Source organism: Mus caroli, unplaced genomic scaffold (genome assembly GCF_978045245.1).
Source record: "Mus caroli unplaced genomic scaffold, Mus_caroli_1 scaffold_13, whole genome shotgun sequence".
NCBI classification, from domain to species: Eukaryota; Metazoa; Chordata; class Mammalia; order Rodentia; family Muridae; genus Mus; species Mus caroli.
This window is the reverse complement of record NW_028227268.1, coordinates 42,147,128-42,171,360: the sequence shown is the minus strand read 5'-3', so window position 1 is coordinate 42,171,360 and position 24,233 is coordinate 42,147,128. Positions and strand designations below refer to the sequence as shown.

Here is a 24,233-nt window from a genome sequence, read left to right as displayed (position 1 = left end):
GTCTGCAGAACCTTGGACAGAAGCAGGGAGCAGCCGCCGCGCCGAGCCGCGCCGAGCAGAGCACCCGGGCCGCGGCGCGCATTGCGGAGGGCCTGGGACGCAGCGGCTGCGCCTGCCGCGGGAGCCTGCCTGACTGCGGGTAAGCCTGCGCGGACCGGGGCCGTGTGCGCGGCCTGGTTGGATTCCTGCTGCGGAGGCCACTGCGGCGCTTGACCGGTGCCGCAGTGGAAGCACAGGCTGGGGTTCGACGGGGCCGCAGACCGGGGGGTTCGGGCCTCGGAAGTGCGGGCGGAGGGGCGCGGCGTGGAGCCCCGCCCGGGGCTGAGAACCATCTTGTTTTCCACGCAGATCCACAGGACTACACGCGTCGTGTCCCGGGAGCGCCTCCTTTCTCTCTGCGGCTGCTACAGGCTTGGTAAGCCTTTACCCCCCTCCAGCCGGCAGGCTGGGCGCGCGGGGGTGCCGGCCCCTGCCGGGCGCGCAGTGGCACCATGGGCACGGTGCTGTCCCTGTCTCCCAGCTATCGGAAGGCCACACTGTTTGAGGATGGCGCGGCCACCGTGGGTCACTACACGGCCGTGCAGAACAGCAAGAACGCCAAGGACAAGAACCTGAAGCGGCACTCCATCATCTCGGTGCTGCCTTGGAAGAGGATCGTGGCGGTGTCAGCGAAGAAGAAGAACTCCAAGAAGGCGCAGCCCAACAGCAGCTACCAGAGCAACATCGCGCATCTCAACAATGAGAACCTGAAGAAGTCGCTGTCGTGTGCCAACCTGTCCACATTCGCCCAGCCCCCGCCGGCCCAGCCGCCCGCACCCCCAGCCAGTCAGCTTTCTGGCTCCCAGACTGGGGTCTCCTCTTCTGTCAAGAAGGCCCCGCACCCTGCCATCACCTCTGCAGGGACACCCAAACGGGTCATCGTCCAGGCGTCCACTAGTGAGCTGCTGCGCTGCCTGGGTGAGTTTCTCTGCCGCCGGTGCTACCGCCTGAAGCACTTGTCCCCAACGGACCCCGTGCTCTGGCTGCGCAGCGTGGACCGCTCCCTGCTTCTTCAGGGCTGGCAGGACCAGGGTTTCATCACACCGGCCAATGTGGTCTTCCTCTACATGCTCTGCAGGGATGTCATCTCCTCTGAGGTGGGCTCGGACCACGAGCTCCAGGCTGTCCTGCTGACCTGTCTGTACCTCTCCTATTCCTACATGGGCAATGAGATCTCCTACCCGCTCAAGCCCTTCCTGGTAGAGAGCTGTAAGGAAGCCTTTTGGGACCGTTGCCTCTCAGTTATCAACCTCATGAGCTCCAAGATGCTGCAGATCAATGCCGACCCACACTATTTCACACAAGTGTTCTCTGACTTGAAGAATGAGAGCGGTCAGGAGGACAAGAAGCGACTCCTCCTGGGGCTGGATCGGTGAGCCCCTGTAGCCGGTATCCTGGCTCACGGATTCCACTTGTTTTTAAATTTTATTACTAAAAGAATCAAGTTTTGTGTACAGTATGTGTCTAGCAGAGCCACCAAGGGCCTCTTCCCACGTTCTTTCCTTGGGGTTTTTTTTTAGCCCTTTCAAGAACTCTGGGGACTTTCGAACTGATGAACCTTGCGCGAACCCAAAAGATGCATTCAGAGCCACTTCGGCTGCTGACCACTCGCTTTCTGGGACTCAAGGGACTGACTTGCCCATGTCACCTGTACCCACGATGGATCCAGGGTAGACGAGGCTTCCCACTGTCCCATGATCGGAGCTGGGGCCCATGGCTGGTGGCCCTGGAGGAATCGGCCCTTTTCTGGGTATTGTTTATCTTGAAGGCTCCTGGAGCTGGCTGTCCTGACTCAGGATCCAGGAGGTTGTGAGTGAGGCAAGATCTGCACAGCCCTGGGGCATCAGTGCAGGAGCCTGCAGAGACCACTGATGACTGTTGACCATGCACGGCCCTGGTTTGCTGCGGGCTTTTTTAGGGAGAAGGGCTTTCCTTTCCTGGCAGGACGGAGCTCCCCTCCCATCCTTTTGTCTCTGCTCCCACGTTAGTGCTGGCTAATGAGCTGGTTTGCTCATTAGATTCCTCTCCCGTTTTGGGTCCCAGCTAAGGGATGAGGTGAAGCTAGGGGCAGCTCCTTCCCTGAGTGAGCTTTTCATTTGAACATCACAGTTTGTACCCTGTGTACAAAGCCAGAACAGCGCCAGGGACCCACTAACAGCATTGCCTTCTGGGTGGGTGGGTGTCTATGCCTGAGATCAAGTTGGTGCCCACTTACATGCTAAGGCCTCTCGCTGGTGCCCGTGATATTTGTTCTATATCGTTGGGGGGAGGTGAGATCAGTCAATAGGGGTGACACGGCCTTGCTGTCTCCCATCCCTGCCCCCCCCTCCCCCAGTTGTTAATTTTAAGCTGTTTCCAGGCAGTTCGGTCTCTCCTGGAGAGGCTTTGCTCTGTGCAACCTACTGAGACAGATGCATTTGGGGACAATTACAAGATGGGAGTGTGACCCCTGATCAGTTAGGAAGCTTGGTGACTGTGCAGCTGAGCACTTCCAGCTGCAGGGTGTGGCCGCCCACCTAACCCTGTCAGCTGCCTAACACACTCTGGACTTTAAGGGTTTTTCTTTCTAATTTTCCCAGACTGGTGGCTTGGGGTTTGGAAGCGGTCCAAGAGAAGGGAGTGAGTCTTCTTGCATGGCCCTCACTCCAGCTTTGGGGAACAAAGAGCAATGTGAAGACACTGCGGAGGGTTTCCTCTTCCTCTCCTGCTGCCCCCCTGGGGGGGGGGTGGGGTGCTGGGGCTGGGGGCTACAGTGGGGAAGGCAGAGGTCATCTTGCATAGGGTTAGGTTCTAGGTGACTGCCAACTTCTTGCACAAGCACTACTGAAAAATTGCATATAAAGAGAAAGCTGTGAAATTGAGGTCTCAATTGAAGAGGCCCGGAGCAGAGCCTTTCAGCCGATGAAGTACTCACAGAGGTGGGGAAGACGACCTGACAGACTAGAGAACCTTTCCCCAGCCCCTCATCCGGGTTCCTAGAGAGCTGATCCTGGGGCCCTCAGATGGTCTGACACGGAGCTGGAAAGCCCTGCAAGGCTTGCTGAGTGCAGGCCTCGCTGCAGCCCATCCTCAGATCCTGCTGCCACGGTGACCGCGCCTGGAGCCCCATGGGGCAGTAGGGAGAAGACCTTCAGGTGTCGAGTCGGAGCAGGAGCGGGCTCATCCTCGTAGCCTGCCAGCCGCTGTCGCTGGCCCGGAGCTGGTCCACTGAGCTGCGGTAACAGGATTCCAGCTTTGCTGACTGTTTCCTTCTCTTTGTACTTAATTTAAAAAAACAAAAAACAAAAAAACCATTTTTTTTTTGAGAAGGTGCATATTTCAGAAGTGGTCGGCAACTGAGGAAAGAGCTTCTTGGTTCCATTGTGAAGCCCACGTCCTCTCCGCTTGCGCTGGCTCTCAGTACTGTGTAAAGGAACGACCTCTAGACTTAAGTGTTCGAGCAAAGAACCTATCTGACATGCTGCTATGAAGACACTTTTAGAACACACACACAAGATAGAAAAGAAAAAAAAAAAAGAAAAATGTGAAAAAAAAATCTACAAAAACCCCTTTATTCTTGTTGCTTTTACAGTGGTACCGTGCATGCGAACCAGGAGAATTTTGTGTCTTAAGAAAAATAACCTTAGAGCAGATGGCCGGCCGTGGGAATCATGAGCACCAAGGAGGGGCCACGGGAGGAGCATAGTTCAGGATTGGATTTTTCTCTTTTCCTTACAACCGTGAAGGGTTGATGTATTCTTTTCCATGCAGTTATTAGAATTTAGTTTTGTTCCAGCAGTGTTAAACTTGCAATGAGAAGAAAATGTGCCATCCCCTGCCCAGAATTATCCATAGCTGTACATCCGATACTGCTAATTACACACATGTGATGTTTTTGGGTTTGTTTGTTGGTTTTTTTTTTTTTTTTGTTTTTTAAAATTTGTTTATTTTTTGGTGAAATTTCTTCTGTAGCTATTATTTGACCAAACTGTGGATACTGTTAATATTAATTTATATTTGTCTCTTTTTGTATGTATGTATGGTGTGTTTGTGAGTATGTATGGTTTATAATCTGAAGAGTTATAAAGCTCAGTTTGGCTGTAATTTAATTCCCCTCCCCTTATTTTTATTTATTTTTGTACTGTGCTGATTCAATAAAATGCACTGACCATCCGTCACATTCTGTTTGTGGCCCCGCCATTTGGGAATGCAGTGGGGGCAGCTTTAATGCATGGTTTGTATGTGGGGAATCGGGTTGCAGGGAGAAGGGGACAGAGTTAGGGGAAAGGACTGGGACAGACTGAGGTGATTAAAGCAGCACAGAGGGAAGTCAGCTTTGGCTTAGTGACCTGACAGGTTCTCCCTGGGGCAGCTTAAGCCACAGAGGGCCAGTCAGGTCTAGGGAAGGCCTGGTCAGTACTGGCCATGTAAGTCCTTCTGGGCATCTAGCCTTAGGCTCTGTGTTGTCTTGGCACCAAGGCTGCCGCTCCCACTTTCCCCTGGGCCTGCGTGCTCAGTGTCAAGCCAAGGCCAGCAGGGGTGGACAGGTTCCTGGGGTTTAGCTTTAGAGGAATCTAGCTCAGGGTTTCCCAAGTGTGCTGCTACCCCAGCTTCTGTGTCTGGTCTGCCCTGCCAGCTGAGAAGAGGGCAGCAGGAATCTTCTCTGGCTGGCTCTGCACCCACTGTTTGGAGCCCTGTGATCAGGGCTCCTCGCCTTGTCCAGGCGGGTCTCATGGTCTGCCAGTGACTGCAAGACAGTGCTGAGCCCCTGGGTGCTAGGGTGCCCTGGGGCCTCCACCTTATTCCATGGCTCCTGCTCTTAGAAGAGGCTGTGCTGGGCTAACAGCTTCTGCGGGGATCTGTACTGTCCTTTGTGTGTTTATTTCAGAAACATGGTCCCTTAGGATTCCAGGGCCCAGGCTTCAGAGTTCCTCGACTGGATTCCAAGGCAGCCTCTTGCTTCCCTCATACAGCTTGCTTCTGGCTTCCTAATTTTTCTGTTCAAAAGCCTTGGCAAATCATCCCCGTTTTACATAGTCTGTGCTTAATTCTCCTACCTTCCGGGACAGTAGTTGACTAAGCTAAATTTTCACTATTTTTCAATGAGAAACAGAACACCTTTAAAATAAGATTTAATGCTTTATTGCTCTTGATGGTAAATCAAAATATGCTTTAGAGATAAAGTTAATTTAGTGGAAAATAGGAATATATGCACCAAACCATAAACGGCATTTCATTAACTCAAGAGACCCCTACTCCATGCATACAATCACGTGTCCTCTCCTCTGCTCTCACTGTGGTCCCTCAGTGGCCACACACTGACTTCTAGGTCATAAGAAAGTGCGTATGGACAGGCAGTCCTCAGCGGGAGGTTCTGGCCTGGGTCAGAGGTCTCAGACGACATCAGAGGGTGGAAGGAGAACCCCACCCACTGACCTGCAACTCTTTTGGCATGACGTGCTTTGGTGTGTATGAACACACTTGAGCATGTCTAGTGTAAAGCAAAACGCTGGGGCACTGATGGGGTGGGAAGGTGAGGTTCCAGTCACATGGTTCTGTCAGGTCCACCAGCGATCGATCCGGCAAAACCTGGCTGGCGGCACAGCCGCCACTGCAGGGGCAGCTGACCAGGCCTGGAGAATGAGAACGGTTCTGGAGGGCAGCACGGCAACTGAGTTTGGTTGCAAACTGCCTGTGTGTAAACATCTCCATAGCTCTGCAAACGGGTGCTGGACCCACCTTGGCCAGCCAGGTGACTCCCTCAGGCCCCGGGCAAGGCATAGGAGGTTGCACACAGGTACTTAATGGGTTAGGGTGGCAGGATGAGGATGAGGGAGCAGAGACTGGCCAACAGTGAAGAGAATGTGAGCCTGGCTCTGAAAGCCCTGTGGCTTGCTCCTGCCTCTTACAAGCCTTCCATGTTAGGCTTCCCCACAGCAAGCCTGTGCCGGCATAGGCCTCCTTCTCAACAGCTCATGCTGGGAGCAGGGGTCTCAGGAAGACCTCTGAAGCAGGCATGCTCTCTCCTGGGCAGACACTGGCAAACAGGCTGCACTTTGCCAGCAGGGCTCAGGCCAGGCTCAAGCAGGCAGGTATGTGGCATAGGTGGGCACCCTGGCCTGGCCTGCAGTGCCAGGACTCCACGTTCTTTGCTGCAGCTTTGTTCTACCTCCCACCTCTGGGTCCTGTGTGCGTTGGCTCTCTGAGAGTTCCAGGTCTCCAGTGGGGAGGAGGCAGGTGCAGCTAGAGGGTTAGGGGAACGGGCACGCCAAGCAGGGCCTTCTCCTTGCACCTCCTCACTAGGTCCTGACACTGCTTACAGCAGAGGGGGTGCAGATTAGTCACCTGGCAATCTGCGAGAAAGCAAGTTAAGATGGCTGTGGGCATGGGCTGGGAGTGAAGCAGACTCCTTGGAGTAGCAGCAGGGTCTCTCTGAGAGAAGTGGTTAGAAAGTCTGCGGTTAGAACCTTGGTGGCAAAAGATCTCCCAGGGACAGGTTCTGGGAAGGAGGGATCCAGGCTGAGCATGGCTGGGGGATGGGCTCTGCAGATGAACCTGCTCACCTGGCTGGCTGCTGGGGGTAGGGCTTATGCTGAGGGGCTCGGAGCTAGATCCCAAGGACTGCAATCATGTCGGGGAAGGAGGCATCAGGTAGGGGTCACAGAGGAGGACTAAGTCCTATGCCCATGGATGTGTCATCCAAACCTCTAGGGGAATGTGGCTTTGGCTCCAGGAACTGCATCCTGGGCTCTGTGCCTCTCATCCCTTTGCCGAGGTCAGCAGTGGCCACTGGCCTTTTGCCAACTACAGGTACCGTCCAGTTGCTTGTGAGGTGGGAAGTGGTTTAACTGTCAGCCCAGAGGGCTGAAGAGGGTCTTTGGTTTCCTGAGCGGGGGTATGGAAAGTTGAGAGGGCAGAGACAGAGGCAGAGGCAGAAAGCCAGGTAGGACAACTCATGGGCAGGGCCATGAGAAGGCAGAGGAGCCCTGCCTAGCAGAGGCCCTTGCAAGCTGATTTCTAGTGGCATTAGAGGGCAGACAGCGATTAGCTGAGCTCCTGGGATGCTGAGCGAGGTGGAACGAGTGTGGGGATGCAGAGGACGAGTGAGGGCCTGCCTGCCTTTTGTGCCAGACTCAGGCTCTTGCTCCCCTGGGCCGGGCCTCTGATGTGCAGCATTCAGTTCCCGGGCACACTGAGGATGAAGCCCGAGCGGTTCTTGGTGAAATCAGGCTGTGGCTGATTGAGCCGGGTCTCCACAGAGACGGTGCATTTCTTCCCATGCAGGCTGCACTGCACCGGGTTGGTGACGTTCACTTGAAGGTGGCGCTTCTCACTGCAAGAGTAGAACAGACAGGCCAAGCGGCCAGTGAGTGGGCAGACACAGTGCTGTGGTTTCCTTGGCAACCCTCAGGGCCCTGCCATTTGCCAGGCTCCAATAGGGTGGCAGTTTCAGGGTTCAATCCACTCTCTTCTCAGGTGAGCACAGAGGTTGGAGGGGACCCAGAGGAAGGGGGAGGAGAAAGTGGCACTGAGTTGTGTGCTGTGGGCAGAAGGACTGTTCATTCCAGGGAACCCTGTGTTCCCATGGACCAGGGAGGTGGATGTGGCTGAACCATTCGCCACCAGGGCTGGATGGACTGAGTCATCTGGGGTTTGGGTGTCCCAGGAGAAAGAGCACATGGACTCTGAATCATGACAATTATCTCTGACTGCCAACAGGGAGACCAGGATTCCCCCAGCCCCTCAAGGAAATGTCTGCCTTGAATCCACCTAGTGATTTGTCAAGGAGCCTGGCTGTCAAATATGGGTCTGAGAAATAAAGTGAATAAATAAATTAATGAAAAGAAACATGGGTCTGAGGCTGAGTCCCAGGGTACAGTAGGCCTGCGGTCCCTGTTACTTAGGGAGCTGAGTTAGGAGAAGAGTAAGTTCAAGGCTTACTGGGCCTTACAGAGTGAGTTTACAGCTAGCCTGAGCAACGAACACCGAGTGCAGACGGCCCCACTGCCTGCCTGCTCCAGAGCAGGCAGGTGGATGGCATCTCACTTCCTGTCCACCAGGAGAGCCTGAGGAAGGCCATTTGGGGATGGTGTGGAAATGGGAGCCCTCGCCTCCAGCAACATACCCTGTGCTCAATGTACTAAGCTGCTGCTTATTATAAACACTGAGAAACTTGTAGGCTGGCGCCTAGCGTGTGTGTGCACACGCCAGCCTGTTCCAGCGCTGCCCCCTCAGCTCGGGCTGCATCCGTTGGGAGGAGAGAGAGAGAGAGAGACTGAGATTTGCTGTTTTAGGAGCGTCCAGTTAGAATGGGCTCCTTCGCTGGGGCTGCATGCCGGGGAACAAGCTGGGTCTCAACCCTGCTGGTCTCCTCAGGCTGAGGGAGCTCCCAGCGCTTACTGATGAGTACTGAATGGCCATATAGGAAGCTGGGGGTTGAGACCAGCGCTCATCAGGCCCCACCCAGCCTAAACAAGAGCTCCCTGTACTTGCCGGAGCACTGGCTGGTCCAGAAGACCCAGTTGCTGAAGCAAATGATCAGGCTGCATGACATGATCCTGGGGATCAATGTGCTGAGCAGGGGTGCTTCCTGCAGCCCTGGCCCCAAGGCATGGTGTCTAGGGACACTCGGTGGCTTGGCTCACAGAAGGCCCCAGAGTTGGAGAAGCCGAGATGCTGGTTCCTGCCTGCCTCAATAGCCATGACTGGAGGCAGCAAATGGCACAGGAGAGACATGTGGGCATTAAGTACCAAACGCTTAATGTCTTGTCAGCTGCAGCTAGAACCTGGCTCAGACAGTTATTTTTAACTAGAGTTGGACAAAAATACCAGAGCCCATCAGAGGCAGTGACTCAGGCTCGTTCCCATCCCTCGGGAGCCAAGGGGGCTCTGCAGGCTAGATCCATGGCCGGCCCTTGGCTGCAGCAGGTTATGTGTGGGTCCGCTGTGGCCTCACACTGGCCCACAGTAGGCACAGTGCCAGCTCTAAGGATGCCTCTCAACAAGATGGTTCCCCAGCTTGGTCAGCCTCCCTGCCTCTCTTGTCAGCCCAGGTCTTCTGTATCCTGCTCTGCTTAAATCCTTTGGGAGGGCAGGAAAGGGGAGATACAAGGAGCCATCCTGCCCTCCTCTCCTGGGGCTGGTAGAGCAGGGTGCACACTGGGTTCTCTCAGATTCCCTGGGGATGGATCCTAGAGGGGCTCATTCAGTGTCATCTTGAGGAACCACCATGCAGAGAGTCAGCAGCACCCTGCCTTGTTCCCGTGCTGCTGCGGGCCCTGCTGATAGAAGCCTTCTCAGCCACGGCTTGGCCAGAGCGTCATCAGCAGGGTATCATCAGCCATAGCCTTCCCTTTCTTTTGGATGTTTAGGGAACTGCTCTAGTTTTGTGTGGGTCTGGGAGAGGCAGGAAGAGCATCCCAGGAGCCGGTAGGACTTTATCTGGAAAGCGGAGTGCTGGTGACACAGGGTTAAGACGCCACAGACTCGCCCGCTCTCCTTCCTTTCCCCCTTATGTCCCAGCATGGTGGAGTAAATGCTGCCCGGGACAGGAAGCAGATAGAAGGGGAGGAAGGGACGGTCTTGTTTCTCAGGAGCCTGCAGCACAGGGCCTCCCTCCCTTCCAGAGGATGCCACTGTTGGGAGGAAGACAGGGAACAGGGACCTGGGTTGTTCTGCACTGTGATGCAGGCAGCTCTGGGCCCCTTTCTCTGGCCTGTGCTGGCTCCCAAGTCCCAGGGAGGATCTCTCTTTCTGACCCGGGAAAGTGTGGGGTCTCCTCTCCTTCTCATGGGCAGTGCTGGGCTTCAGCCTGCCCCAGGGAGCTTGCTTGGAGTGACTGTGTCCTGGCCCTCTGGTGACATGGGAGGCGGTCACAGAAAGGCAAAGTACAAACACAAGGAGGAGCTTTTCTCACTGGTACACCCAGCCATGTTTCTGGGCCTTCCACCTCTGCCCATAGCTGCAGATTCTGTGTCAAACCCTGAACTCCCAATTCCTAGCATTCCTCTCGATGGAGTGAGAAGCAATTAGGACATCTTGGGAAAGAAAGGATGCCGTGCCTCCACATGCCTCCCTCTTCTTTCTTCTGAGATGAGATCTCACTGTATATAGATCAGGCTGACCTTGAACCTGTGCCTCAGCTTCCTGACCTAGATTCCTGGGTAGGGTACTATAAGCCCAGGAGGCCGCCTTTGATTCATTTGGGATCTCTCAATTCAAGTCTAGGGCTACAGGCCTGGATTCTGGTCCTATGGGCTCTTGGGCTTGGGCAAGCCCCTGTGGGATGTCTCTTACAGCCATAAAGTATACGTGAGAATCTATTCTTCACCTACTCTGTGGTGAGGGCAGGTGAAGAGTTATTTCAGTATTTACCTCAAGGTACTGAGTCCCAGAAATACAGAAAATAAGTGGATGGTTGGAGACAGGGTCTTTTCCATCCTCTGGAGATGAATGTACAGAGTCATTTAGAAAGACATGAGCTCTGTGGAATGTGGGCACTATCCAGAGGGAGGGTCACTTCTTTAGTCAAGTGCTGAGACCCTCCACAAGAGATGGTTCAGGAGAGCCGCTTTGCAGACTTGGCGCATGCTCTCTGCACATGTTCATAGAGCGAGCGCCATCAGGCTCATAAGCCACCTGGCTGCCTCTGTTCTGAATGGCTCCCAGCCTGATGAGGTAGAGCCTGGGCATACTCAGCTTCTGTTTCAACCTGACAGGGTTGGGGCCCTCATGTCATAAGCATGGATGTGCTTTGCCTATTTGGCCTACAGGCTGATGGAGGGTGAGGGGTCTCAGAGGACCTGGACACTGCCAGGAGGTTTAGGGGTGCTCCCTTACACATGGGCAATTCTAGCCAGGTCACTGGTTCTGGGCTTGCTGGGTCAGCGTGCTATCGCAGGTTTCAGTCCCCCACACTGTGGATGGCTCCTCCCGGCACGTGGTTACTCTTGCCTCATAATGAGGGGGGTGCTGTGCTCAACCCACCCGCTGTGCTTTTCCTAGGCCTGAATCACCCACTCAAGAAACTCATTCCAGAGGCAAAGTAGCCAGATGGCTTGTGGAATGGGAGAGTCCCAGGAGGCAAGCAGTCCTCAGGAAAAAGAGTGCTTGGTGTTGTCACCGTGAGAAATGGGATGTCTGTCCCCAGGCGCCTGGCGGGTGGTTTTTTTTTTTTTTTTTTTTTTGCCTCCCTTGGCCCAGCCCTGAATGAACCGGTGCCCAGCCATCTTTGGGAGGTTGCCGTAGGGTTTAGGAAGAAGTGGGGACTGCTGGAGCAGAGGAGCAGCTGTGGAGGTCACTGCTTGCCACCCACACCCTGCACAAAGGCAGAAAGCATGCATGGCTCTAGCGTCACAGTTCCCCAGCGTCCTAAACAATCACGATGTGGCTGGCCCAGCAACTCCACCCCCAGGTGTTCAGACCAGACCTTTGAATGTCAGTATCCATGGTAGAAGTATCGACGGAAGGCAGAGGCAGCCTCCTTGCCCATCAGGGGTTGAATGGATCAGCAAAGTGTGGTATATCTATTCACTGGGATAATACTGTCCAATCAACTTGTTGGAAAAGCAGTAAAGTATCAATACAGGGTAATAAACTTTGAAAGGAGCCAGCTCCAACAGGCCACATACTGTAAATGACAGGAAATACACCCACTAGACACATCAACAGGGACAGAGTAGCTGTTGCGAGGGGCGTCAGGGAGGAGAGGGGGTTAGCTCTCCTTTGGAGTGGCAGAATTGTTCTAGAGCCGACAGAGGCTGTGGCTATACAGCACTGGCCACCGCAGGTGTGATGCTTGGTGCGGAGTGTTTCTACAGTAGGGCGTAGAGGACAAAAAGGAGAAAACAGGGAAGTCCTTTCATTTCCTTTATTTTATTCTGTTTGTTTGTTTATTTTGAGATAGGGTTTCTCTATGTCTCCCTGGCTGTGTGCTACCACCCCTCAGCTTTAGGGGACATTCTTATTTTAAGTTCAGCCACAATGACTGAAGTACAGTAAGACTGAACATGTTGGCTCACACAGTGAGACTCTGTCTCAAAACAACAACCAAACCAGCAAGAGGTTTCGTGGGGCCTGGGCCTGGGGCAGTCCTAGCAGGCACAGGAGATTGGGTGCGGTGGGGCAGAGAGCAGGGACCCAATTCTGTCCTGAGCCACAGCACACACTGGGGTCTTTATAGAGTCAGAGTTAACAGAGAACAGAGATGGAGACAGGGTGTCTCCCTCTGATGGTGTGCCAAGCCAAGTGACAGCTGCTGAGGGAGGCTGGCTGTGGGGGGAGGGGCCTTTACTCCCCAGATTCTGTTACGGATTTAGTGGCTCAGCAAATTGTGGTATTTGGGGACTTTCATCTCTGTCATCTGTTCTCAGCCATCACTGCAGGCAAATGGCTCTTATCCAGTGATTCTTTCCTTTCTCACCTAGACTCCCCTCTTCTGGTGGATGCAGTCTCAGTGCTAGCTGGGCACCCACAGACACTGCATACAAGGGGACAACCACATGTCCAGAAGCTGAATCAGCCTGAAACAATGTCCCTCAGGTCCCTGGTCATCTGGGAAATGCAATCTCTAGACTGAAGCCAATCCAAGAAAGTGACCCAGGAGGTTGCAGGCAGCCTGGGCTGGCTGGCATAGAATTGAGGTGCAGAACTGGGACTGTGTGTGGGAGGGTCAGAAGCACCTGATGAAGCTAGTGAGTACCCTCTGCTGTCTGGTCACAGGATATGGGCTGGAGAGAGCTGAGAGGTACCTCTCATGCTGGGCATGGACCCCCAGAGCCACACCCCACTGGATGCCACTCGCCCGAGCTCACACGGAGGGCTGCACGCCTGTAGCTCTTTTCTGTGAGTTCTGCTTCAGGATGCTGAGCCTCGGAGGGTAGCTCTTTCAAAACCCTTCTGGGGAAACGCTGCTTCTGTTTTGGTCAGGGTTGCATCACAGCTGCTCTGAAGTGAGCTGAGGAGTCTGGCTCCTGTGTAAGCTGACAACAGTGGTGCTGCACTTCCTGTCTGGGTAGCTGGTAAGGGACGGGGCAAAACCATACAGCAGTCACGAAAGCCTAGGGCCTCGGTCATGGATAGGGCCTGCCTCCACCCTAGCCTCAGCTGCTTTGGTGTACAGACCGAGGCAGGGAGGCTCACTCCACCTGCTCTGTGCCCTTCTTTCTCCTTAAATGCTTCCAACCATCTTCCCTGCCTAATTGACTGTCCACACTGAGCACGCGCTGTCCAGAGCAGCAGCGTCCAACTTTCCTGATACTTCTGCCCTGATATACATTGCCTTGTGTTGTGGTGACTGACCCCTGACCAGAAAATTATTTTCATTGCTACTCCATAACTGTAATTCTGCTACTGCTGAGAACTGCAAGAACTGCAATGTAAATATTTTTTGAGATAGGGATTTGCCAAAGGGGTGGTGACCTACAGGTTGAGAACCTCTAGAAAGCGCATGCCAGTGAACCAGCCCTTGCATCCTATGCTGGGCATGGACCACACAGAAGAGGCCTGGTCATGTTGGCTGAGTGAATGTCCCCAAGGAGGTGGCATCTGGGCTGAGTCTCAAGGATGAACGGGACTCTCGCAAGAGCCTCCCCGGCTTTATTTTCTCCTTCTTAATTATTGCTGCATGTTCACTAGATTTTGTATTTACCACAGAGAGGTAGCACCCACCTATGTGGTTTTAATGACAGATAATAATGTAATCAGTGTCCCCATTCAAGCATGAGGTTCTAGCACATTCTTAACCACTTCTAAGAGATGCCTCAATACTCCACAGGAGTCTTCACGTGAGGAATGGAGAGCACACACTCTTGGCCTCAACCCTTGTCAAACCTGTCAAGAGTCCAGTCCCCTCACACAAACGACAGGTGGGCGTCAGCTCAGCTTGCTCCGCCTCCACTGCCTACGCAGAGCAGAGCCAGTTCTCCAGACAGCTCTGTCTCAGCCTCTCCTGGTGACCGCTGTGGCCTGACTGGTTTCTGTCTTCTCTGCCCCACACCCTGTTTGCTTCACACACATTCCGCACGTGCACATCACATTCTCTGTGCTCTGAGCAGAGTCTGGAACAGCACTCAGAGGCCTGCCCCTCCCTGCTGTCGCTCACTCTCCCTTGCTCTCATTCTTCCCAGCTCTCAAGCCGGGTCACAGGCCCTGGGGTATCCACGCAGACTGGACTGTGGAGCTCTGCTGTGCTTCTCCTAGAATGGGACAGGCCTGGCAAGCCTACCTCCTGCATGTGGCTCAGTGCTTTGGGGCTCTACAGAGAGCACAGGAGCCACAGTGGGATGGTAAAGGAGCAAAAAGACAGCCTCTGGGTGGCATGGCTAGGGGAGGGGACCTGCAGCAAGAGTGGAAGTCAGGCGGGGGTGGGGGGACCCAAAGTGTAGGCAACTGGGTCTAGAGGGACTGGGGCAGCAGAGCAACAGAACAGAGAAACAGGCCACACAGTTCACGGGAGTGTGGCTATTCTCAGCCATAGTGAACATGCCTAATCGGTGGCTCAGACGGAACTGAAGGACTGGGAAGTTTGATCCCCAGCACTGAAACAAGACAACGTTGAGCTGAGATCCTGGGTGCCGACAACATGGAAGGCAGCGAGGTATCCCAGGGAACTTTTTAAGGAGATGGGAAGAAGGAGAGTGGACTTGTGGCTTCCTTCACGGGAGCACAGGTGAGAAGAAGACAGAGTGAAGCAAGAGGCTTTGTTTGAAGGAGTGTGGGAGGGCTACACGGATGTGTGCGGGGAGAAAAGGGAAGGGTGAGATGCTATTATAATATTGTAATTATAACCTTGAAAATAAAACAAACATATTATCTATAAATTAAAACATATATATGTTTTTTACTTTAAAACAGGGCCAACAAAGTGGTTCTGTAAGTGGTGAAGGCGCTGCCCAGACTGGACAACCCGAGTTCAGTCCCCAGCACCCGATGGTGGAGGAGAGAGCGGACTTCTTTAACATGCACATATATGTGAAAACATGCAAACAAGTTCACTGTAAAAAAATACACACACACACAGAACAGTCACAGATAATCTTGAATATACAGATGTGATAAACTATATAAATAGATAAATTATTCAAGTAGGTAAATGATTTAAAGAGGTCTCTCAGGTGGACCTAAAAATGCAACTATAAGCTCCTTAGAGAGACCTATAAATCACAACGGTTGGGGTGGAAGAAACGCTCAGTGGTTAGAGCCCTGGCTGGTCTTCTACAAGACCCAGGTGTGGTTCCCAGCACTCACAGGGCAGCCCACAACTCTCTGTACCACCAGACCCAGAGGATCAGTGATTTCTTCTGATAGGCATCAGAAACACACATGATGCACATACATATAATATTGGTAAAAAGAAATCTATAATTTAAAAATGTAATCAAATCAAATAATGATGCTAGGGATTGTACCAAATTAACACAATGTCTTAACCCTAAACACGTGATTAGAGATAAGCACTCTACCACCAGGCTGCACTCCAAGCCAAAAGTGGCACCTTGACCGGAGACACACAGCTTGCTCTGTCTCTCCATCATGGAGGAGACGGTGAGAAGGCCACCCTTGCCAGAGCCCACCATGCTGACTGAGCTGGGCATCATGGAAGCTGTGAGAACACACACTTCCACAGAAGTAAGTGTGTTTCCTTGTTCAGCCCACCCCACAGAGAGCAGCACAGCACACTGGAGTAGTGTGAACATTGGTTCTTGACAGATTCATGACAGGATGCACATTCCACTTCAGAAACGAGGCCCGGTGTCACAGAACAGAGGCAGGACTCAAACCTAGTGACCCAGGCAGGAGTCTTAACCTCTGAATACGATGTCGCTATCATCTGTGCCTGAGCAGGGAGCACTGGGTACTGTCTATGCCTTATCAAAAGTGCCCGCTATAGTGTCTGACACAGATTAGGGGCACAGCAGCATCTGTGGAATGTTTTTTTTTTTTAATGACATGATTAAGAGAGCAGCTGCAGCTAACTGAACAATGAGATAGTAAGCAGAAGATGAAGCCAGCACCTATGCAACTTTCAGGTGGGGTTGTTGATTGGGAAGATGGTGGTGGGAGAGCCATCAGATCCAGGTGTGGACCCAGAAGTGGCCAGGGGAAGCATGTGTGCACTTCTGGCAGCTTGCTGTATAGAAGGGGATGTTCATATGTTGTGTGATTAAGAGGCACTAGGAACACTCGCTATTCAAGGGGTGCCTTTTGAGCTTTGAAGGACCCTTCTGTAAAGTATATCTACTTTCCCTGTAAACCTTTATGCCCAGAAATGCCTGATTTTAAAGGAGATTCTAAGGGAGATAAAAGTATCTGGGAGGATGGAGAATGTGTGAGTGGGTAGATCTCCCTAGCAGCAAGGCTGAGTAAGGATCTCACAGATGCTGGCAAGTACTCCACCCCTGGTCACTGCACGCAGCAAGACTCATGGGGGTTGGAACACCACATCGATGAATATGCCATTCTTATGTTCCAAGGGTTGATGGAGATGAATGGACCCTGGTTCTCTCTAAACTTACCAGTGTATGCTACAGAGTGTTGCGAATACTTCCAAAGGTCACTAGGCTGGCTGCTGGCTAGGTGCTTGGCAGCATGTTAGGGGTCTTGGGGTAGGGATTGGAAGTCATCCATTTATTAAGGGCTTATCTCGTAGTAGGTGAAAGAAAGATGAAATTTCAAGACCTGTAAGTCATATAAAGTACTCAGAAATTGCTGGTTGTTTGTGAGCCTAGAGGCTGCCTGGGGCTGAGAAAAAAGAAAAACAAACCCGGGTATGCCCTGTAGTTAAAACATTCCTGGGAACAGCTTAACCTTAAAGATAAAGAGGAATGTGAAGACATAACAGGGCTATCTAAACTGAATCAACAACTCACAGAACTCTGACACCCTGGACGTACATGTAATTTTTCTGCTGATGTTTGAATAAGTCAATAGTGTGTTGCTATGCTGAATTCCACACCCCTAAGCCCCTTACCCCATAAAAACCCCTAGAGCTTCCTTCCGAGCCTCGTGGCTGACATCCGTTATCTCCTGTGTGGGATGCATGTTGGTCCGGAGCTCCGTCATTAAACTGCCTCATGTAATTATAGCAAGATGGATTCTCGTGTTTCTTTGGGTGCTCTCTCACTCTGAGACTAGAGCGGGGGTCTTACAGTAGGCACCACATTAAACACTGCACATGCGTCATCTCATTTAATCCCTCCCAATGCTGTCATGAAGGCCTGCCATTACCTTCCCTTTATGGTGGAGGAAGTTGCAGGAGTTCATATCAAGTAACTCCTCAAAGCTGAGAAATGGCATGCGCAGAGCATCTGCTCTCCAGAGACACTTCCAACCACCCTTCTCAGAGCATGGCCCAGGCCTTGGTGAGTTACAGGGAAAGCACTTGCATCTGAGGCTGAGGCTGGGGTTGGACCCTGACCTGCAGCCATGACCCTCTTCCTTTCTCTGCTGGGTGTTGCTCCTTCCAGATCACCTGGCCAGAAGACAAATCTTCCGGGCTGGTGCCAGGCTGTCGGAAGGGTGTGCTCTGGTGTGTGTGGAGAGCTTGTGTGCAGCTTCTGATTTCCCAGGGTGCCTTTCCTCGCTTTTCAGTGCTGGGACTAGAGCCAGGCCCTCACATGCAGACAAGCCCTCTCCACTGAGCCCCACATCCAGCCCCTCAGGACACATTTTGTCTGCCTAGGTAGAGTGCCTGGGAAGAGCACTGATCTGTAGATATTCCTGGGTGTTCTTTCTGTCAACTAAAAGGTAAAGGTTCCTGCTCTGTGTGTCCCCCAGCAGCCCTGCTCTGCCCCAGCAAGGTGCATGAAGACGAGTCCTAGAGGCTGCATTCACTCTGGGATGGCCAGCAGGGCAGTGGCTCTGGTTTGTCAGAGCTATAGGTGTGGGAATGTCCCATTTTAACTTTATAGTATATTACTGTCTCAAGGCTCGTTACTGTGTCTCCCCAAATGGCCAACTGAATGCTGTGTATTAGGGATAATGCAATCTTTCAAAGCCAAGAGGTCACAGCTCCCTCTCAGTTACCAATACCACCACCACCCAGAAGCAACAAACCAACAAAGCAAGCCTTCGCTACAAGAGAAAGGAACAATGGCCTAGCGGGCCACAGCTTGCAGGTCTGCACGGCTCCACGGCTGCCTGGCCACAGCTCGTTCTTTCTTAAGAAGGTCGGGGCCATGGGCAGCAGCGTCTCCTTCCTTAACTTTAGATCTCTCTGTGCTTGTGCTGGGATGTCCTGTGGGATTTCTTTTGTATCTGTTTGAGATATTTTTTTTTCATCTTTGCTGTACTGAGGGTTTTTTTTTTTTTAAACATCTTTGCTGTTTCCTGCTTATGTTTCTGTTTCTCCTTTCTCCACACTTGTGCTCATAGCACCTCCACAGTTAGCACCATTTGGGCACAGTGGTGTCTATTTTCTGTTCACATCCTTAATGAAGGTGCTAAACAACACTGGATGGAACCTGACCAGCACGCACGATCTCCTCTGGACTGACATCTCAGTGGCCTGACATCTCAGTGGCCTGTCAGGAATAGTGCTACCTGTGAGCTTATTCAAGTCCAAGCTGCTCAAAACCATGTGTTATGTCCACTATTGGTCAGAGTCTAATACTTCACAGGAAGCCTGTTGAGTTCCAGTCTCTGCCACCTGAGAATATTTAAAACAGTCCGCATACAAATACAGGTCAGAGATATTAAAAGACACTTGCCAAAAGAACAAACAGATAGGACATTTGACTGGGCCCAGGTTAAAGATGAACAAGGTTGGGAACTAAGAACAAGATAAGTTTGCTAGGAACTCAGGGGTTCCTGGCAGTCCTGTTCAGTTTCTCCTTTGTGAGATAGGTTCTCACTTTACATCCCAGGCTGACCTCAACCTCTGGATTCAGACTCCCAGGCACTGGTGCAGTATGGCCTCGCCAAGCTGCTCTACACAGTGAGGGGAGAGCTCTTTCTTTTTCGGAAGCTTACAAACTGGGGAGGGAGGCAGATAGGCAAGAGAGAATTCTCACGGAGGGTGCGACCCCACCACAGCAGTCTAGGAAATGTGCTAAGGACCCTGAGGCTTTATAGGCAGATAGATCTTCCCAGTAACTCAGGCTTTGGTGAGGGGGAGAAACCAGGGCCTGTTCTGTACCAGACTCCCTATGGGCACGGATCAAGATGCAGTTACGGAAGTGGGTGCCACACACACTGAGCCTGGTGTGCCAGGGCTGATGGTGACTCACCCACTAGTCACTAATGATATCCCTCAAGTTCCAACTCCCCTTCTCCCCTTGGCTTGGCTGGACCTCCCCTGCCCTCAGGAGGGGGATGAGGATTTAGATGGACGGTGAGTCCAGGCCCATGCACGTTTGGGAGGTTGTGGTAGAGATGCGTCCAGCCAGGCTGGCAGACAGCTGAGAGGTGAGACGTCCAGGCGGAATCCTCGAGTGAGGACCTCGCGCAGAGAAGACAGGGAAGGCTCATTCCCTTCCGGTGCTCACCACTGTCTGAGTTCTTGGCTGTCTTATGTCCTTCCCTGGCTTCCATCCCCTTTCAAAGAAAGCTCTATGGGAGAAGGGGACCTTGTGCCAAAAGGCTGCCTTGCATACAGTTAGTTCTCAACAGCATCACCAATCCAGGGGATTGACAGAGACAAGATAAATAATGTGGAAAGTAGGTGAATGGGGCACTTGGAGGGAGACAGGCAAGTTAGGAAACAAGTTGGGAGACAGGGCCAAGGTCACTGAAAGGGCAAGACATCAACAGAGAGACACCCAAAAGGGAGGGTGTGGCAGCTGGCGGGATCTAAAGTTAGTCATGGCTCCAGATGCAGATCTTCAGTTTGGGTGGTGATGAGGGAGCTGGAAAGAGAGAAGCTGGCCTTGGTTGTGAAAGTGCTGAGGACAGCTCTGGAAAATCTACAGGGTTTCCCTCTGCATCATACAGACCCGGAGGACACAGAACCCACACCTTTCTCCCTTACAGGAAGAGGTGTGACTCAGGCAGCTGCATCTCACGGAGGGACTGCCTCCCTGTGTTTTAAGTAATTCCTTAGAAAGACAGCATAAGATATTATAGTGGCCTGTGTTGTGTATGAAAGGCAGGGCCAGGTGTGGTGTTGGCATACCTGTAATCCTAACTACCGCCCAGGATGTGGACACAGGAGGATCAGGACTTTAAAGTTATCCTTAGATACACAGTAAGTTCAAAGCCAGCCAAGGCTACATGAGACCATGTCCCAAGAAAACAGCTTGAGAGAGAGAGAGAGAGAGAGAGAGAGAGAGAGAAACTGCAGGCAGGGCCTGTGCCCCAAATCACCTGGTGGTCCTTTTCAAACTCTTACAAATTTCACTCAGTTTAGATGTGTGTATGTGTCTGTGCACACGCTCATGCACACATATGCACGTGCATGTGCACGAGTGCAAAGGCTGGTGTTACAAGCAGCTGTCAGGTCCCTGAGGAGTGTGCTGGGAAGTGAACACAGGTCTCTGCAAGGCCCTGCTCTTAACCACGAAGCTGCCTCTGTAGCCTATGATTTTCTCTATTGTTCATCTGCAAATTTTTGTTGCTCTTTTGGTTTTTGTTGTTGAGACAGGGTCTCACTATGTAGCACTGGTTGGAACTAGTTACATAGATTAGGCAGGCATAGGACTCACAGATATCTGCCTGCCTTTGTCTCCTGAGTGCTGGAACTAAAGGTGTGTGCCACCACCATGTGCTCAGCATTTATCTGAAAGTGTCTGAGCATTAAAAACACTGCTTCTGGAAGTGACGGGATAGTTACGAAAGAGAGAGAGGAAGCGAAGGTGGTATAGTGCCTGCTTTGCAAGTTGTCCAAAGTGGTGGTGGAGTTGGAGGGTTTGGAGGCTGTCCATTGACAACCAGCTAGTTAGGATTTATTGAAAGACAGTTTGAGTGCTATTTAAGGGCTGCCACTGTGTCTGTATACAGCCTGGAAAATGTCTGGTATACTAACTTCTAGAACTTTAGTTAAAATATACCAAAGTCCAGCAGGAGATGAGACAGGGGTTTCCTGGTTCTAGGTATTTCTGAGTTGAAAGAGAACATGTGGAGTCTGAGCCTAGATCACTTAGTCCAGGTCTGACCTTCCAGCTCACCTGCTCTGAGGAGTCCACTAAGGCTACAGACACATCTCTTTCACATAGGACTTGGTGAAAGTTAAAGGGGAAAAAAGCTGCCAGTGGGCGGCTAACGCAGTGCAACATGGACACGTGTCCCGTTTCTGGCTGCTATTGTGGCATGGTGTTTTAGTAGGGTTGCAGTCAGGGATGGAATGGTGGCCAAACATTCCCAGGCTGGAGTGCTTGCTGAGCAAGGCCCAGCAGGGTTCCATGCCCAGCAGAAAGCTGAGGCTGCCCCTGCGGTGCCATCCTGTCGCAGGCCTCTTCCTGACCACCTCTGGCCCGAGAACCAACTTGTCATATGCTGTTTTGGTAGGAAAGTGTGTGGGTTCCATAAGAGGCTTGTACCTTGTTCTTGGGGATTTTTAAATCCCATGTAAGCTGACAAAGAATGGTACTTTCTTCTCAGCATTAGTAATCTGGTACTTTTTGTAAAATTTCCACTTGTCACTACACTCTGATGCCCACCTAGGCAAGCATAACCCATGGGTACCTCATTAGAGAGCAAGTAACTGGGGATTTCTATCCTAAGGGGGAGTTCAAGGAGGTTAAAACAGAACAGCTCATAAAGCAACCCCAGGACACTGAGAAGAAAGGGAACAGCTGCCCACTCTCTGCCACATGCTTGGGAATGGAGAAGGGTTGCACTCAGTCTTGTCAGCTAAACATGTACCTGGTCTTACTGTGGTCGGGGAGCCTCTACCTTGGGAGCGCTATTCATGGGAATACCCCCTCCTCCAGCACACACTTTCAGAGGCTAGGCAGGCCTCCTGTCACTGGGTTCTGCATGCCGCCTAGCAGCTCTGCCTTTTCTGTTCTGCACCTGCTATTTTGAGCAAGTACATAATGCATCAATCTTCAGATTCTGACTTAATGGCTCTGCCACAGAATGAGGACACAGTGATCATGGCAGGCAGGCAGAGACGAGCAGTATTCCAATGGAGGACACATTCCATGCAGCCTCACTTCCTTTTTCCTGGGATGGGGCATCTATTTCTGGCACAATAATGGGGGTGGGGCAGGGACTGAGGTCCAGTCCTTCTTACTCAGGAATCCCACATCACAGAAGCCACTGGCCATGCTGCTGAGGCTGAGGGTGGACACATCACCGGTCCTCAGGGCTCAAGTCCATCTGACCACTCTCATATGTGGGTGTGTTCTTTTTTTCTATTTTTAAGTTCCCAGAAATGGCTGTTTAGATATAGGCTGGAACTTGCTGCTGGAATGTGGGTTTCCTCAAGCCACATGTGTGCTTTTTCTGTGTGCCATGAAGGATTCTCATTTTCTCAATGATCACTAACTTGATTTAAGGACCCAAGAGAAGCTTAGCTTTCACTTGCCCTGGCCCCCTCCCTGAGAGAGATTTTAATGTGGAGTGTCCTCGTGTGGCTTCTTACTCAGACCTTGAGTGCAGATAGACTTCTAGCAGAAGGCCAATTGCAGCTGCTGCCTAGGTGGGCAGTTCCCTGCTGTGTGTGGTTATGGCTTTAGTCTAAGGCAGGTCTTATTTACTGCCTGCAGGGTCATCAGGAGAGAGGGCTGAACAGTCAGCCACTGCGTTTGTTACATCTCTTGGTTTGGAAGTGGGTTAGTCATATTTCTCTCTGGCTGGCTGGCTGGCATGCGTGGTTGGGGCCATTTCCACCAACCCCTGCATTCCTACTCATTTATCTCATATCTCAGTTAAAAACGATACAACCAATGAGAGCGAGTGGGTGTGCCAGTGATTCTATTGGAAAGTGAATAATTCAATAACGATGCTGCACCAGTGCTTTCTAGAGAGCTAACACATAGCCTCAAGTGACTCAGCCATCTTTAAGGGGACTTGGAATTACTGGCCCAACTTCATTAGCATGAAAACAATCAAACCAAAGACACTCTTCCTCTGGGGCTAGATGTTAGACACTCCGAGTAATATTTAGGTCACTGCTGCCCGGGCAAGTCTGGAAAATGGTGCGTGTCCTGATTAGACAGTCGCATGTCTGTGTTAAATGGCTGTCACAGGAGGGGACCTAGAGGCTTAGAAGGAGGAGAGGCTCGGTAAGCAGTCCTGGGACGGTATGAAGTGCCCCAGATTATCTTCTTCAGCCTCAACCCTACAACTGAAATCAAGGCTCTGATCTGCTACTACACTCCCACTTCTGGGAGAGACTGCACAGCAGGACTCTCTACCTTGACTACACTTGACTACACCTTAGATGCTGAAACGCAGCGGAGAAATAGTGGCCCTGAAAGTGCTCAGGCCCTTCCCCCAAAGTCTGCTTTGCTCTGGGTGGTGGGTGAAACTTGCAGGGTTCTCCATGTCATCACTGCCCTGGGAGCGATGGGAGAGGAGCTAGTCTGGCTTCGCCTCTGATTAATGCCCTAGTTACCAGCCTGAGAAACAGCTCAGCAAACGGTAAGGTACCTGTGCCCATCTCCTCTTGTCTGCTGGGGGACACAGTCCAAGATCCTCTGGTTGTCTGAAATCATGGAGAGGCATTTTCCTACACATACATACTTATAACCAAATTTGATTTATAAATATGTCACAGTAAGAGATTAACGACGGGGGCTGGAGAGATGGCTCAGTGGTTAAGAGCACTGGCTGTTCTTCCAGAGGTCCTGAGTTCAATTCCCAGCACGCACAGTCTGAAACTCCTCCAATATCTGACAGCCTCACATAGACATACAAGAGATTAACAATACTTGCCAACAGAATATTGTAATAAAAATTGTTTAGGACTTATAGAAGGGAAGGAAGATGGCCCAGAACATAAAAATCTTGCTGTAACGTCTCCAATATCTGACAACATGAGATCCGAGGTTCAAATCTCCAGATCCCACATAAAAATCTATGTGATCATGTGTGTCTGTAACCTTAGTGCTGGGGAGGGGGGCAGGGACAGGATGAATGGGCTTGTTGCCAGGTTCATAAGAGACTGTACAGGATACACCAGACAGTGATAGGGTGGGACGTTCATGTCCAACACTCTCCTCTGCGTCCTCACAGGCATCCGTGCACACATGTACATGTGTGTGCATGTACCATGCCTCCCACATACACAAAGAAAAAGGAAGAGAAACATTGCTGGAGAACCTTAAAAAGTC

At 51.8% G+C, this 24,233-nt stretch overlaps 2 protein-coding genes across 4 annotated transcripts in view; one reads left to right on the top strand and one right to left on the bottom strand.

Annotated features, from left to right (window-relative positions):
• Positions 1 to 4,191, top strand: Cdk5r1 (cyclin dependent kinase 5 regulatory subunit 1). The gene is made up of 2 exons (XM_021177753.3): positions 1 to 139; positions 349 to 4,191. The coding sequence occupies exon 2, from the start codon at positions 492 to 494 to the stop codon at positions 1,413 to 1,415; it is 924 nt and encodes a 307-aa protein (XP_021033412.1). The 5' UTR covers positions 1 to 139; positions 349 to 491; the 3' UTR covers positions 1,416 to 4,191.
• A 953-nt stretch (positions 4,192 to 5,144) lies between these two features.
• The window catches only part of Myo1d (myosin ID), a 303,674-nt gene continuing 284,585 nt past the window's right edge, over positions 5,145 to 24,233 (bottom strand). For all 3 annotated transcript variants that reach the window (XM_085829756.1, XM_021176177.2, XM_085829757.1), the window contains one exon: positions 5,145 to 7,351. In XM_085829756.1, the coding sequence (XP_085685882.1) occupies positions 7,195 to 7,351 (157 nt within the window). In that variant the 3' untranslated portion in view covers positions 5,145 to 7,194. The remainder of the gene's footprint in view (positions 7,352 to 24,233) is intronic.